The 16,687-nt window shown below is 54.1% G+C and overlaps 1 protein-coding gene across 1 annotated transcript in view; it reads right to left on the bottom strand.

Annotated features, from left to right (window-relative positions):
* Positions 1-3,039: 3,039 nt before the first annotated feature.
* Positions 3,040-16,687, bottom strand: part of LOC145339446 (atypical kinase COQ8A, mitochondrial-like) — a 16,567-nt gene continuing 2,919 nt past the window's right edge. Inside the window, exons 2-6 of the mRNA XM_080183916.1 lie at positions 12,601-12,742; positions 10,792-10,899; positions 9,053-9,118; positions 6,175-6,261; positions 3,040-4,141 (exon numbers count right to left, since the gene is read on the bottom strand). Of these exons, the coding sequence (XP_080040042.1) occupies positions 3,839-4,141; positions 6,175-6,261; positions 9,053-9,118; positions 10,792-10,899; positions 12,601-12,742 (706 nt within the window). The 3' untranslated portion in view covers positions 3,040-3,838. The remainder of the gene's footprint in view (positions 4,142-6,174; positions 6,262-9,052; positions 9,119-10,791; positions 10,900-12,600; positions 12,743-16,687) is intronic.

Genomic DNA, 16,687 nt, shown 5'->3' with positions numbered 1-16,687 from the left:
GAGAGAGATATGGAGAGATTTACCCAAGGAAAACACCTCAACTGGATGCCTGACTCTATAGTTCTCCTTCCAGTCATTCACTATAGTTTACTAAGGTGACCAAGTGGAAATGATTGAGAGAACTTCAGGTCTCTAGGTGTCCAGATCACCAACAACCTGTCCTGGTCCCCCCCATGCCGACACTATAGTTAAGAAAGCCCCACCAACGCCTCTACTTTCTCAGGAGGCTAAGGAAATTTGGCATGTCAGCTACGACTCTCACCAACTTTTACAGATGCCCCATAGAAAGCATCCTTTCTGGGTTGTATCACAGCTCGGTCTGGGCTCCTGCTCTGCCCAAGATCGCAAGGAACTACAAAAGGGTCCTGAATGTAGCCCAGTCCCATCACACAAACCAGCCTCCCATCCATTGACTCCGTCTACACTTCCCGCTGCCTCAGGGAAAAGCAGCCGGGATAATCAAGGACCCCCCCCCACACACCCCAGACATTCTCTCTTCCACCTTCTTCCGTCAGGAAAAAGATACAAAAGTCTGAGGTCCCGTACCGACCGACTCAAGAACAGCTTCTTCCCTGCTGCTGTCAGACTTTTGAATGGACCTACCTCGCATTAAGCTGATCTTTCTCTACACCCTCGCTGTGACTGTAACACTACATTCTGCACCCTCTCCTTTCCTTCTCTATGAACGGTATGCTTTGTCTGTATAGCACGCAAGAAACAATACTTTTCACTGTGTCCCGATACACGTGACAATAATCAATCAAATCTTAAGTTGATCTTTCTCTACACCCTAGCTACGACTGTAACACTACATTCTGCACCTTCTCCTTTCCCTCTGCCCTATGTACTCTATGACCGGTATGCTTTGTCTGTATAGTGCGCGAGAAACAATATTTTTCACTGTATCCCAATACACGCCACAATAATAAATCAAATCAAATATTAAGTTGATCTTTCTCTACACCCGAGCTGTGACTGTAACACTACATTCTGCACTCTCTCCTTCCTTTCTCCTCTATGTACTCTATGAACAGTATGCTTTTGTCTGCATAGTGCACAAGAAACAATACTTTTCACTGTCTCCTAATGCACATGACAATAATAAATCAAATCAAAACACACAGACTGGATTCCAGGCTCCATTCCTCCTTGCCCTAATCGGTTTAGTATAGATTTTTAAGGGTGTGGTACCCCACTGGGGTACCAACCTAAAAATGCCCCGTTCATCCCAACTCTCTTTGTTTCCTGCCTTATAACCCGCCCTCTGCGCCTGTGGGTCCAATGTCTAAATATATTACATCGACTGATTCTCCCATATCGACCCTGTGAGTTGCACTCTGAAACAGATTTCTCAGACATGCCGCTGTGTAGGTAGACAAGTCATGTCTACCATCTGTCTGAGACATGTGCCACTGTGTTGCCCAGGGATCTGAGGAAGGATGTCCTTGGTATAGAGGGAGCACAGCGGAGGTTTCCCAGGCTGATTCCTGGGATGGCAGGATGAGGAGAGACTAAGTGGGTTAGGATTATATTCACCGGAGTTTAGAAGAGGGGGGATCTGATAGAAACTTATAAAATTCTTAGACAGGGTAGATTCAGAAAGAGTGTTCCCCATGGTGGGGGGAGTCCAGAACTAGGGGGGTCAGAGTTTGAGGATAAGGGGTAAACCTTTTAGGACTGAGGTGAGGGAAATTTCCTCACCCAGAGAGCGGTGGGATTGATTCCCACAGAAAGGCCAAAATGTTGTGTGATTTCAGGAAGAAATTAGATATAGTTCTTGGGGCGAAAGGGATCGAGGGATATCGGGGGGGGATCAGGATATTGATTCAATGTTCAGTCACGATCAAAATGAACGGGGGAGAAGACTTGAAGGGCTGACTGGCCTCCTCAGAGAACAAAGCACAGGAACAGACCCTTCAGCCCCCCCTAGCCTGTACTGACCATGCTTCTCCTGCTTCTACGATAGGTCAACAGGCAACTTGCAATAAAACGCCACACTCTGCCGTGATTGGCTGTCGGTAACTCTTGGCCAACGGTCCGAGCCGGGAGGCTCCACCGGAAACAACGGACCCTCCTGGAGACCCTTCCCATTCATTCCCATTGTACACAATCCCAATGGATCAAACCCCTTCCCATTCACTCTCATTCTACACAATCCCAAAGGATCAAACCCCTTCCCATTCATTCCCATTGTACACAATCCCAATGGATCAAACCCCTTCCCATTCACTCTCATTCTACACAATCCCAAAGGATCAAACCCCTTCCCATTCATTCCCATTGTACACAATCCCAATGGATCAAACCCCTTCCCATTCACTCTCATTCTACACAATCCCAAAGGATCAAACCCCTTCCCATTCACTCCCATTGTACACAATCCCAATGGATCAAACCCCTTCCCATTCACTCCCATTGTACACAATCCCAATGGATCAAACCCCTTCCCATTCACTCCCATTGTACACAATCCCAATGGATCAAACCCTTTCCCATTCACTCCCATTGTACACAATCCCAATGGACCCAAACCCCTTCCCATTCACTCCCATTGTACACAATCCCAATGGATCAAACCCCTTCCCATTCATTCCCATTGTACACAATCCCAATGGATCAAACCCCTTCCCATTCACTCTCATTCTACACAATCCCAAAGGATCAAACCCCTTCCCATTCACTCCCATTGTACACAATCCCAATGGATCAAACCCCTTCCCATTCACTCCCATTGTACACAATCCCAATGGATCAAACCCCTTCCCATTCACTCCCATTGTACACAATCCCAATGGATCAAACCCCTTCCCATTCACTCCCATTGTACACAATCCCAATGGATCAAACCCTTTCCCATTCACTCCCATTGTACACAATCCCAATGGACCCAAACCCCTTCCCATTCACTCCCATTGTACACAATCCCAATGGATCAAACCCCTTCCCATTCACTCCCATTGTACACAATCCCAATGGACCCAAACCCCTTCCCATTCAGTCCCATTGTACACAATCCCAATGGACCCAAACCCCTTCCCATTCACTCCCATTGTACACAATCCCAATGGATCAAACCCCTTCCCATTCACTCCCATTGTACACAATCCCAATGGACCCAAACCCCTTCCCATTCACTCCCATTGTACACAATCCCAATGGATCCAAACCCCTTCCCATTCACTCCCACTGTACACAATCCCAATGGATCAAACCCCTTCCCATTCTCTCCCATTGTACACAATCCCAATGGATCAAACCCCTTCCCATTCACTCCCATTGTACACAATCCCAATGGATCAAACCCCTTCCCATTCATTCCCATTGTACACAATCCCAATGGATCAAACCCCTTCCCATTCACTCCCATTGTACACAATCCCAATGGACCCAAACCCCTTCCCATTCACTCCCATTGTACACAATCCCAATGGACCCAAACCCCTTCCCCTTACTGCGATGAACAAAGTAAAGTGTGAACAGTCTGGAATTTGAGCGTGGGCAAGGTCGGCATGTGTCGATCCCATAATCCGATTCTCTGGAGAATCACAGCACCATTGAGAAGGTCTACATTTCCAACAAGCACAGGCGGGGGGGGGGTGCTGAAGGGGCTGGGGATCATCAGGTTTAATTCCAGAGGATGGGAAGTATCCTAAGCACTGTTATTGGCCAACCCTTGGTTTGGAGACACAGTTGTCTTTGGACGCACAGCCGTCACTCATCGGTAGTCTGGAGGCAATAGAGTTGAGGTGGGGGAGGAGGAGGGAGTCACGGGCTGTAAGAAAAGGGCCGGGGGGTGGGGAGGGGTCGCCTCATTCCGCCAGGTAGACGTTGACCCCGGTTAACCTCTGACCTCCGCCCTCCCGGCCCCCGGCCCGCCCCAGTATCGGTCGTAGGCTTCCTCGAACATGGCCTTGCAGGGGATGCGGGCCTTCAGCTTGGAGCAGACGAGGAAGGAGCCGGCCATCTTGCGGTGGAGGGAGTACGTCTCCTCGGGGGGCGGGGTCAGCCGGTGCTGGAGCATGATGGGAAGGAGGTCGTGGATGCGCCGGGTGGTGGTCTGGGAGCCGAAGTCGAAAGGGTCCGAGGAGGAGAAAGCTTCGCCCAGGATCATCACCGCGTCAACGTGGGCATCCTTCATCACCTGGCGAGAGGAAAGGTCAGCGGAAGGGGAGGGGTCAGCCCAGCTCACACCGGCCTCCGATTGGACACTTACCCTGGTCTCCACCCACACCTTCTTACAGGTGTCAAATCTTAGGGACGTCGTGGGACATCGTATCACCGCGTTGTCCCAACCCAATCGTAACCCTGTCACGTCTGACCCCGCGTCTGACCCCGTGGCTCACCCCATGTCTGACATTTTTTCTATTCTGGGTCCCACTCCGGGTCCCCTTCCGGCTCCAGGTCCAGGTCCAGGTCCGGGTCCAGGTCCCGCTCCGGCTCCGGGTCTGGGTCCCACTCCAGGTCCGGGTCCCACTCCGGCTCCGGCTCCGGGTCCCACTCCGGCTCCGGGTCCGGGTCCCATTCCGGCTCCGGGTCCGGGTCCCACTCCGGCTCCGGGTCCCATTCCGGCTCCGGGTCTGGGTCCCACTCCGGGTCCAGGTCACGGTCCCACTCCGGGTCTGGGTCCCACCCCAGCTCCGGGTCCGGGTCCCACCCCAGCTCCGGGTCCGGGTCCCACTCCGGATCTGGTCTGGGTCCCAATCCAGGTCCGGGTCCCACTCCGGCTCCGGGTCCGGGTCCCACTCCGGCTCCGGGTCCGGGTCCCACTCCGGCTCCGGGTCCGGGTCCCACTCCGGCTCCGGGTCCGGGTCCCACTCCGGGTCCGGGTCCGGGTCCCACTCCGGGTCCGGGTCCGGGTCCCACTCCGGCTCCGGGTCCGGGTCCCACTCCGGATCTGGTCCGGGTCCCACTCCGGATCTGGTCCGGGTCCCACTCCGGATCTGGTCCGGGTCCCACTCCGGATCTGGTCCGGGTCCCACTCCGGATCTGGTCCGGGTCCCACTCCGGCTCCGGGTCCGGGTCCCACTCCGGCTCCGGGTCCGGGTCCCACTCCGGCTCCGGGTCCGGGTCCCACTCCGGCTCCGGCTCCGGGTCCCACTCCGGCTCCGGGTCCGGATCCCACTCCGGCTCCGGGTCCGGGTCCCGCTCCGGCTCCGGGTCCGGGTCCCGCTCCGGGTCTGGGTCCGGGTCCCACTCCGGCTCCGGGTCTGGGTCCGGGTCCCACTCCGGCTCCAGGTCCGGGTCCCACTCCGGGTCTGGGTCCGGGTCCCACTCCGGGTCCAGGTCCGGGTCCCGCTCCGGCTCCGGGTCCGGGTCCCGCTCCGGCTCCGGGTCCGGGTCCCGCTCCGGGTCTGGGTCCGGGTCCCACTCCGGGTCCGGGTCCGGATCCCACTCCGGCTCCGGGTCCGGGTCCCGCTCCGGCTCCGGGTCCGGGTCCCGCTCCGGGTCTGGGTCCGGGTCCCACTCCGGCTCCGGGTCTGGGTCCGGGTCCCACTCCGGCTCCAGGTCCGGGTCCCACTCCGGGTCCGGGTCCGGGTCCGGGTCCGGGTCCCACTCCGGCTCCGGGTCTGGGTCCGGGTCCCACTCCGGCTCCGGGTCCGGGTCCCATTCCGGCTCCGGGTCCGGGTCCCATTCCGGCTCCGGGTCCGGGTCCCATTCCGGCTCCGGGTCCGGGTCCCACTCCGGGTCCGGGTCCGGGTCCCACTCCGGCTCCGGGTCTGGGTCCGGGTCCCACTCCGGCTCCGGGTCCGGGTCCCATTCTGGCTCCGGGTCCGGGTCCCACTCCGGGTCCGGGTCCGGGTCCCACTCCGGGTCCGGGTCTGGGTCCGGGTCCCACTCCGGCTCCGGGTCCGGGTCCCACTCCGGCTCCGGGTCCGGGTCCCATTCCGGCTCCGGGTCCGGGTCCCATTCCGGCTCCGGGTCCGGGTCCCATTCCGGCTCCGGGTCCGGGTCCCATTCCGGCTCCGGGTCCGGGTCCCACTCAGGCTCCGGGTCCGGGTCCGGGTCCCACTCCGGATCTGGTCTGGGTCCCACTCAGGCTCCGGGTCCGGGTCCCACTCCGGATCCCACTCCGGCTCTGGGTCCGGGTCCCACTCCGGATCCGGGCTGGGTCTGCCCCCATTGACAGCAGTCTCCTGGCTGTGGGAATAACTGGAGCCACAATCCCACACTCACCTTGGTCTCGTATCCAGTCAGGAATTTGAGCTCGATAGATTTCCGCAGGACTGACTCACGGTCACACTCAGCTGCAGATCGAATCACCTAACAGACAGGAAAAACCTCATTTAATCACCACACAGATACCAACTCCCTCTACACTGTCCCCCATCAAACACTCCCAGGACAGGTACAGCACGGGGTTAGATACAGAGTAAAGCTCCCTCTACACTGTCCCCCCATCAAACACTCCCAGGACAGGTACAGCACAGGGTTAGATACAGAGTAAAGCTCCCTCTACACTGTCCCCCATCAAACACTCCCAGGACAGGTACAGCACGGGGTTAGATACAGAGTAAAGCTCCCTCGACACTGTCCCCATCAAACACTCCCAGGACAGGTACAGCACGGGGTTAGATACAGAGTAAAGCTCCCTCTACACTGTCCCCATCAAACACTCCCAGGACAGGTACAGCACGGGGTTAGATACAGAGTAAAGCTCCCTCTACACTGTCCCCCCATCAAACACTCCCAGGACAGGTACAGCACGGGGTTAGATACAGAGTAAAGCTCCCTCTACACTGTCCCCCCATCAAACACTCCCAGGACAGGTACAGCACGGGGTTAGATACAGAGTAAAGCTCCCTCTACACTGTCCCCCCATCAAACACTCCCAGGACAGGTACAGCACGGGGTTAGATACAGAGTAAAGCTCCCTCTACACTGTCCCCCCATCAAACACTCCCAGGACAGGTACAGCACGGGGTTAGATACAGAGTAAAGCTCCCTCTACACTGTCCCCCCATCAAACACTCCCAGGACAGGTACAGCACGGGGTTAGATACAGAGTAAAGCTCCCTCTACACTGTCCCCCCATCAAACACTCCCAGGACAGGTACAGCACGGGGTTAGATACAGAGTAAAGCTCCCTCTACACTGTCCCCCCATCAAACACTCCCAGGACAGGTACAGCACGGGGTTAGATACAGAGTAAAGCTCCCTCTACACTGTCCCCCATCAAACACTCCCAGGACAGGGACAGCACGGGGTTAAATACAGAGTAAAGCTCCCTCTACACTGTCCCCCATCAAACACTCCCAGGACAGGTACAGCACGGGGTTAGATACAGAGTAAAGCTCCCTCTACACTGTCCCCCCCATCAAACACTCCCAGGACAGGTACAGCACGGGGTTAGATACAGAGTAAAGCTCCCTCTACACTGTCCCCCCCATCAAACACTCCCAGGACAGGGACAGCACGGGGTTAGATACAGAGTAAAGCTCCCTCTACACTGTCCCCCCCATCAAACACTCCCAGGACAGGTACAGCACGGGGTTAGATACAGAGTAAAGCTCCCTCTACACTGTCCCCCCCATCAAACACTCCCAGGACAGGTACAGCACGGGGTTAGATACAGAGTAAAGCTCCCTCTACACTGTCCCCCCATCAAACACTCCCAGGACAGGTACAGCACGGGGTTAGATACAGAGTAAAGCTCCCTCTACACTGTCCCCCATCAAACACTCCCAGGACAGGGACAGCACGGGGTTAAATACAGAGTAAAGCTCCCTCTACACTGTCCCCCATCAAACACTCCCAGGACAGGTACAGCACGGGGTTAGATACAGAGTAAAGCTCCCTCTACACTGTCCCCCCCATCAAACACTCCCAGGACAGGTACAGCACGGGGTTAGATACAGAGTAAAGCTCCCTCTACACTGTCCCCCCATCAAACACTCCCAGGACAGGGACAGCACGGGGTTAGATACAGAGTAAAGCTCCCTCTACACTGTCCCCCCATCAAACACTCCCAGGACAGGGACAGCACGGGGTTAGATACAGGGTAAATCTCCCTTATAGAGTTATAGAATCCCTACAGAAGGAGGATATTCAGCCCATCGAGTCTGCATGAACCACAGGCCCTATCCCCATAACCCTATGCATTTACTCTTGCTAATCCCCCAGACACTAGCGTCAATTTAGCATGGCCAATCCACCTAACCCGCTCATCTTTCTGACTGTGGGAGGAAACCGGAGCACCTGGAGGAAACCCACGCAGACACGGGGAGAATGTGCAGACTCCGCATGCACAGTGTGGAATTTCTCTGCACTCTCTCCGTCCAACACTCCCAAGAAAAACACCGCAAGGAACTACAAAAGGGTCCTGAATGTAGCCCAATCCATCACACAAACCAGCCTCCCATCCATTGACTCCGTCTACACTTCCCGTTGCCTCGGGGAAAAGCAGCCGGCATAATCAAGGACCCCCCCCACACACCCCGGACATTCTCTCTTCCACCTTCTTCCGTCGGGAAAAAGATACAAAAGTCTGAGGTCCCGTACCGACCGACTCAAGAACAGCTTCTTCCCTGCTGCTGTCAGACTTTTGAATGGACCTACCTCGCATTAAGCTGATCTTTCTCTGCACCCTCGCTGTGACTGTAACACTACATTCTGCACCCTCTCCTTTCCTTCTCTATGAATGGTATGCTTTGTCTGTATAGTGCGCAAGAAACAATACTTTTCTCTGTATCCCAGTACATGTGACAATAATAAATCAAATATTAAGCTGATCTTTCTCTGCACCCTCGCTGTGACTGTAACGCTACATTCTGCACCCTCTCCTTTCCTTCTCTATGAACAGTATGCTTTGTATAGTGTGCAAGAAACAATACTTTTCACTGTATCCCAATACATGTGACAATAATAAATCAAATCAAATATTAAGCTGATCTTTCTCTGCACCCTCGCTGTGACTGTAACACTACATTCTGCACCATCTCCTTTCCTTCTCTATGAACGGTATGCTTTGTCTGTATAGCACGCAAGAAACAATACTTTTCACTGTATCCCAGTACATGTGACAATAATAAATCCAATTCGAGGGGGAGTTTACCTCGATATACTCATCTGTAAACGTCCTGTCAAACTCCCTCGTCGCACCGAAATCCAGCAGGGAAACCTGGAGAGAGCAGACACAGTGTTCGAGAACTGACTCTAGGGTTGTTGGATGTTGTACCCACCCTCCCCCCGCACCCCCGAAACACCACCCCCCTCCAGAAAATATTCTCGCTCGCCCCCACCCCTCTCCTCCTCCCCCTCTCCCCCTCCCTCCCTCAACCCTTCTCCCTCACCCTTCCCCCCCATTCCCCTCACTCTCTCTCCCCCATCCCTTCCCTCACTCTCTCCCTCTCTCTGTCCCCTTCCCCCTCTCCCAGCACCTCTCCCCTTCCCCCCCCCTCACTCCCACCCTCTCCTTCTCCCCCTCCTTTCCTCTCTCCTTCCCCCCCCAACCCTCTCCCTCTTCCTCTCCCCCACTCCCTCCCCCACCCCCTCACCCTCCCTCTCCCAGCACCTCTCCCTCTCCCCCTCCCCCTTTACCCCCATCCTCTCCTTCTCTCCCTCCCTCCTTTCCTCTCTCCTTCCCCCCCCCCCCCAACTCCCTCTCCCCGCACTCCGTCTCCCTCACCCTCAACAGGGCAGTGGAGATGGGGGTCGGGAGGGGATGGGAGGGGACGGGGAGACAATGTACCCACATAGAGAAACAGCTTTGAAAGTCCTTTCCTCTGTCCCAGACATCCTCCTCCCCCGCGCCCCCCCTCCTCCTCTACCCTCCCCTAAATTCCCCCTCCCCCTCCAACTCTTTCTGTCTCCCCTTCCCCTCCCTCTCCTCCCACTCCCTCCCCCTCCCCCCCACTCCCTCCCCCTATTCCTCCCCTTCCCCTCCCTCCCCTCCCACTTCCCCTATCTTCCCCTCCCTGTCTTCCCACTCCCTCTATCCCCCTTAACCCTCCCTCTCCTCCCACTCCCTCCCCCTCCCTCTATGCTGCTCTTCCCCCTCCCTCTCCTCCCACTCCCTCCCACTCCCCCTATCTTCCCCTCCCTGTCTTCCCACTCCCTCTATCCCCCTTAACCCTCCCTCTCCTCCCACTCCCTCCCCCTCCCTCTATCCTGCCCTTCCCCTCCCTTTCCTCCCACTCACTCCCCCTCCCCCTCCCCCTATCCTCCCCTTCCCCTCCTCCCCGTATAACCATTGTGCCACTATTTGAGGTGGAACAACAGAGAAAGCTAGCTGTTAGAAATCATGCTTAAATCTTACCATTGGTAAAAGTTTTATTTTCTTATATTCGAACTGTGTTGTTAAATAAAACAGTGTTTTGATAAAAGCTGAATCACCTGGAGTAGGGAGAGGTGATGGCCTCGTGCTATTATCGCTGGATTAATAATCAGCTAATGTTCTGGGGGACCCGGGTTCGAAACCCGCCATGGCGGAATTTGAATTCAATAAAAAATATTTGGGATTAAGAATCTACTGACGGAAAAACCCACCTGGTTCCCTTTAGGGAAGGAAATCTGCCGTCCTTACCCCGGTCTGGCCTACACATGACTCCCAGAGCCACACAGCCAATGTGGGTGACTCCCAACTGCCCATCCAAGGGGCAACTGGGCAATAAATGCTGCCCCAGCCAGCGACACTCCGTGTCCCACACAAAAAAACACCTCACATTCACCCTCATTTCAAAATCGAATGTTAAAACTTAGGATCTAGGCTTACTTGACAGAACACCCCCTGAGCTGAGTTAACTCTCCCCACCCTCCCGTCGCCAGCACTGCGCTCTCTGCTGTGGCACTCACCTGTCGATTGTGTGGGTCATAGAAGAAATTGGACCAGTTGGGGTCAGTCTGCATGTACCTGAATTCAAACAGTTCTCGCAGACACAGTCTCAGGATATTGGAGCAGATCTGGGCAGAGAGAGAGACACAGAGAGAGAGAGAGAGAGAGAGAGGGAGACAGAGAGACACAGAGAGAGAGAGAGAGGGGCAGAGAGAGAGGGAGACAGAGACAGAGAGAGGGGCAGAGAGACAGAGACAGAGAGAGAGACAGACAGACAGAAAAAGAGAGAGATAGGGAGAGACAGAGGGAGAGTGAGACAGACAGACAGACAGACAGAGACAGACAGACAGACAGAGAGAAAGAGGCAGAGAGAGAGAGAGAGGCAGGGAGAGAGACAGAGAGAGAGAGAGAGACAGAGACAGAGAGACAGACAGACAGAAAAGGAGAGAGATAGGGAGAGACAGAGGGAGAGTGAGACAGACAGACAGAGAGAGACAGACAGACAGAGAGAGAGAAAGAGACAGAGAGAGAGAGAGGGGCAGAGAGAGAGAAAGAGTGAGAGAAAGAGTGAGACAGACAGAAAGAGAGAGAGAGAGACAGAGAGACAAAGAGAGGCAGAGAGAGGGGCAGAGAGAGAGAAAGAGTGAGAGACAGCCAGAAAGAGAGAGAGAGAGAGGGGCAGAGAGAGAGAGATAGACAGAGACAGAGTCAGAGAGAAGCAGAGAGAGAGAGATAGACATAGAGAGAGAGAGAGACGGAGAGAGATGGAGAGAGACATAGAGATAGGGAGAGAGAGAGTCAGAGAGTTAGAGACAGAGACAGAGAGAGACAGAGAGAGAGAGAAAGACAGAGACAGAGGCCAAAAGATTAATCACAGTTCACTGGGGCTCAATAATGAGACAAAGATAGGTGGCAAAGCAATAGATGCGGCACAGCGGGGTTAGCGCTGCTGCCTCCCAGCACCAGGGACCCGGGTTCGATTCCCAGCTCGGGTCACTGTCTGTGTGGAGTCTGCACATTCTCCCCGTGTCTGCATGGGTTTCCTCCGGGTGCTCCGGCTTCCTCCCACAGTCCAAAGATGTGCAGGTTAGGGGGATTGGCCAAGGGGCAATTTAGCATGGCCAATCCCCCTAACCTGCACATCTTAATTGGCCCTTGGTGTCCAAAGATGTGCAGGTTACGTGGATTGGCCGTGCTAAATTGCCCCTTAGTGTCCAAAGATGTGCAGGTTACGTGGATTGGCCGTGCTAAATTGTCCCTTAGTGTCCAAAGGTGTGCAGGTTAGGGGGATTGGCCATGCTAAATTGCCCCTTAGTGTCCAAAGATGTGTAGGTTAGGGGGATTGGCCATGCTAAATTGTCCCTTAGTGTCCAAAGATGTGTAGGTTAGGTGGATTGGCCATGCTAAATTGCCCCTTAGTGTCCAAAGATGTGCAGGTTGGGTGGATTGGCCATGCTAAATTGTCCCTTAGTGTCCAAAGATGTGCAGGTTAGGGTGGATTGGCCATGCTAAATGTCAGGGGGGTTCGCAGGGTAAATACATGTGATTACGGGGGTAGGGCCTGGGTGGGATAGTGGTCGGTGCAGACTCGATGGGCCGAATCGCCTCCTTCCGCACTGCAGGAAATCTTTGATTCTGTAAGCGGGATTCTTTGGACGGCTCTTTCAAAGAGATAGTACAGCGATGATGGCCTGAATGGCCTCTCCATCATCCTACAACTCTATCCATTGACTCTATCTTGGGTAACGCGGTCAGGGCCCAACATCTAACTGACCGGCAGAGGGTGGAGGCGTCTCCCCTCCCCTCCATGCCCCAGCGCGTCCCATTACCTCGTTGCGGATCTCTTGGTCCAGTCCCTCGGCCTTGTCCAGCGGGAAGCCGGGAACCAGCTCGGTGGTGAGGACTCCCTTGCTGCTCAGCTCCTCGATGACAGACGGCACGGCGAAGTACGGCTCGTCCCTCAACAGCTCCCTGGAAGACACGGGTCAGGTTTGGAGACGGCGGGCTGTGGTGTTGGGTGGACGCGGGGGGAGGCCTGGGGTGTGACGTTGGCCCCTCCAAAATGGCGGCACAGGGCGGTCAAGAAAGCATTTGGCGGTACGTTGTGTTACAACACATTGGTGGGGAACGTAGAACATTCCAGCGCAGTACAGGCCATTCGGCCCTCAATGTTGTGCCGACCAGTGGAACCAATCTAATGACCCTCTAACCTCAACTATTCCAATGTTATCCATTTGCCTATCCATTGACCATTTGGACACCCTTAAAGTTGGCGAGTCCACAACTGCCGCAGGCAGGACATTCCACACCCTCTGAGTCAAGAACCTACCCCCGCCCTATAATTACCACCCCTCAATCTAATCTCCCCTCGTGTTAGCCGTCACCATCCGAGGAAAAAGGCTCTCACTGTCCAACCCTCTGATCATCTTGTCCGCCTCGATTAGGTCACCTCTCAACCTTCTCCTCTCTAACGGAAATAACCTCAAGCCTTTCCTCATAAGACCGTCCCACCATACCAGGCAACATAAGAACATAAGAAATAGAAATAGGAGCAGGAGTAGGCCATCTGGCCCTTCGAGCCTGCCCCGCCATTCAATAAGATCATGGCTGATCTGTCGTGGCTCAGTTCCACTTTCCCGCCCTCTCCCCATAACCCTTAATCCCCTCTCTTATCAAAAACCCATCAACCCGCGTCTTAAAAATATTTAGCGAGGCAGCCTCCACCACTTCAACGGGCAGAGAATTCCAGAGATTCACCACCCTTTGAGTGAAGAAGTTCCTCCTCAACTCCGTTCTAAACCGCCTCCCCTTTATCTTGAGGCTGTGCCCCCTAGTCCTACTGTCCTTTCTGAGCGGGAAGAGTCTCTCCACCTCTATCCTATCCATCCCATTCATCATCTTATACGTCTCAATGAGATCTCCCCTCATTCTTCTAAACTCTAACGAGTACAAGCCTAGTTTATTCAGCCTCTCCTCATAGCTCAACCCCCTCAACTCCGGTATCAGCCTAGTAAACCTCCTCTGCACTCCCTCCAAGGCCAAAATATCCTTGCGTAAGTACGGCGCCCAAAACTGCACACAGTACTCCAGCTGCGGCCTCACCAATGCCCTATACAGCCGCAGCAAGACCTCCCTACTTTTATATTCAATCCCCCTCGCTATGAAGGCCAGCATCCCATTCGCCTTCCTGACCACCTGCTGCACCTGCAGGCTGGGTTTTTGCGACTCATGCACAAGGACCCCCAGGTCCCTCTGCACCGTCGCCTGCTGCAGTTTTTCGCCACGTAAGTAATAGTCCTTCCTACCATTCTTCCTACCAAAGTGGACCACCTCGCACTTGCCAACATTAAATTCCATTTGCCATTTCCTGGCCCATTCGCCCAGCCTATCTAGATCCTTCTGCAGACTCTCCACACCCTCCGCACAATTTGCCGTTCCCCCAATCTTGGTGTCATCAGCAAATTTCGACACCCGACACTTGGTTCCCTCCTCCAGATCATCTATATAAATGCTAAAAAACATCCTCTGGTATACCTCCTCTGCACCCTTTCCAATGCCTCCACACCTTTCTTATAAAGCGGCAAGCAGAACTGTACGCAATACTCCAAGTGCGGCCGCACCAGAGTTTTGTACAGTTGCAACATGACCTCACGGCTCCGAAATTCAATCCCTCTCCCATTAAAAGCGAACACACCATACACCTTCTTAACAACCTGGGTGCCAACTTTCAGGGAGCTATGTACATGTACACTGAGATCTCTCTGCTCGTCAACACTACTAAGAGTCCTCCCATTAGCCCTATATTCTGTTACTCTTACCAAAGTGAATCACCTCACACTTCTCCGCATTAAACTCCATCTGCCACCTCTCGGCCCAGTTCTGCAGCTTATCTATGTCCCTCTGCAAACTGTAACATCCATCCTCACTGTCTACAACTCCTCCGACTTTGGTGTCGTCAGCAAATTTACTAACCCATCCTTCTACATCCTCATCTAGGTCATTTATAAAAATGACAAACAGCAGTGGCCCCAAAACAGATCCCTGAGGCACACCACTTGTAACTGCAACACTTGTAACATCTGGAGCACTGAGGATAATCCCTGCTACAGGAAGGCTGTTATTAAACTGGGAAGAGGGTGACAAAGATCTAACAAGTCAAGATGAAAGACCTATACAGTCCAGGAACGATGCTACGGTGCAGAGGGACCTGGGCGTCCTTGTGCATGAGTCGCAAAAACCCAGTCTGCAGGTGCAGCAAGAAGGCAAATGGGATGCTGGCCTTTATAGCGAGGGGGGATAGAATATAAAAGCAGGGAGGTCTTGCTGCAACTGTACAGGGCACTGGTAAGGCCGCAGCTGGAGAACTGTGTGCAGTTTTGGTCGCCGCACTTGCGCAAGGATATTTTGGCCTTGGAGGGAGTTCAGAGGAGGTTCACTAGGCTGATACCGGAGTTGAGGGGGTTGGACTATGAGGAGAGACTAAAGAGACTGGGTCTGTACTCGTTGGAGTTTAGAAGGATGAGGGGGGGATCTTATAGAGACGTGTAAGATAATGAAGGGGATGGATAGGGTAGAGGTAGAGAGATTCTTCCCGCTTAGAAAGGACAGTAGGACTAGAGGGCACAGCCTCAAGATAAGGGGGGCAGTAGTTTAGATCAGAGTTGAGGAGGAACTTCTTCACTCAAAGGGTGGTGAATCTCTGGAATTCTCTGCCCGTTGGAAGTGGTGGGGGCTGCCTCGCTGAATATATTTAAGTCACGGGTAGATAGGTTTCTGATAGACAGGGAGAAAGCGGGAAAGTGGAACTGATCCACTTCAGATCAGCCATGATCTTATTGAATGGCGGGGCAGGCTCGAAGGGCTAGATGGCCCTACTCCTGCTCCTATTTCTTACGTTCTTATGTAGGAACAGGCCCTTCAGCCCAACTGCGCCCATACGCAGTTCCTATCCCTCTGTATTGTGTCCATCAAGAAACACCTCGAATGTTGCTGAAGTGCCACCTCCTCTGGCAGTGCGTTCCAGGCACCCACCACTCTCTGCGTGTAAAACATCTCCCTTCAACTTTCCCCCTTGAACCGTTGCCCCCCCGTGAAATTGATGCTTCCACCCTGGGGGGACGGGGAAAAGCCTCGGACTATCCACCCTGTCTACGCCTCTCATCATTTTGTGGAGCCTCTATCAGGGTCTCCCCCCCTCCGTCTTTCCAATGAAAATGTTCCCAGTTTCTCCAACCTCTCCCCCTCCCAAGACCAGGGCAACATCCTGGTGAACCGTCTTGGCCCTCTCTCCAAAGCTTCCTCCTAGTCGTGTGGTGACCCAGGACTGCACGCAATGCTCCAAATGCGGCCTGACCAAGGTTTTATACAGCTGTAACATAAACTCCCAACTGCTGTACGCAATAAACTGGTCCATGAAGGTTAGAATGCCGTATGCCTTCTTCACCACCTTGCCCACCTGTGTTGCTACTTTTTAAGGAACTGTGGACCTGTACGCCCAGATCCCTCTGCACATTCATGTTCCTCAGGGCTCTGCCATTTACAGTACAATTCACACCGAACTTCGATCCTCCAAAACGCATCACCCTCGTAAATTAAACTCCACCTGTCATTTCTGTGCCCGAGTCTCCGATCTATCCTGCTGTATTAATAGAATTTTCACCAACTATGAATTGTTAAAAATAAATATTTACGTTTTGTCACGGTGGCACAGTGGGTTAGCGCTGCTGCCTCACAGCGCCAGGGACCCGGATTCGATTCCCTGCCTCGGGTCACTGTCTGTGTGGAGCCTGCACATTCTCCCCGTGTCTGCGTGGGTTTCCTCCGGGTGCTCCGGTTTCCTCCCACAGTCCAAAGATGTGCGGGTTAGGTGGATTGGCCATGCTAAATTCCCCCTTGGTGTACCTGAACAGGCGCCAG

Source organism: Carcharhinus amblyrhynchos, unplaced genomic scaffold (assembly GCF_965287045.1).
Source record: "Carcharhinus amblyrhynchos unplaced genomic scaffold, sCarAmb.v2.hapA scaffold_467, whole genome shotgun sequence".
NCBI lineage: Eukaryota > Metazoa > Chordata > Chondrichthyes > Carcharhiniformes > Carcharhinidae > Carcharhinus > Carcharhinus amblyrhynchos.
Note: the sequence above shows the minus strand (reverse complement) of the source record. Positions and strands in the feature narration are given on the sequence as shown.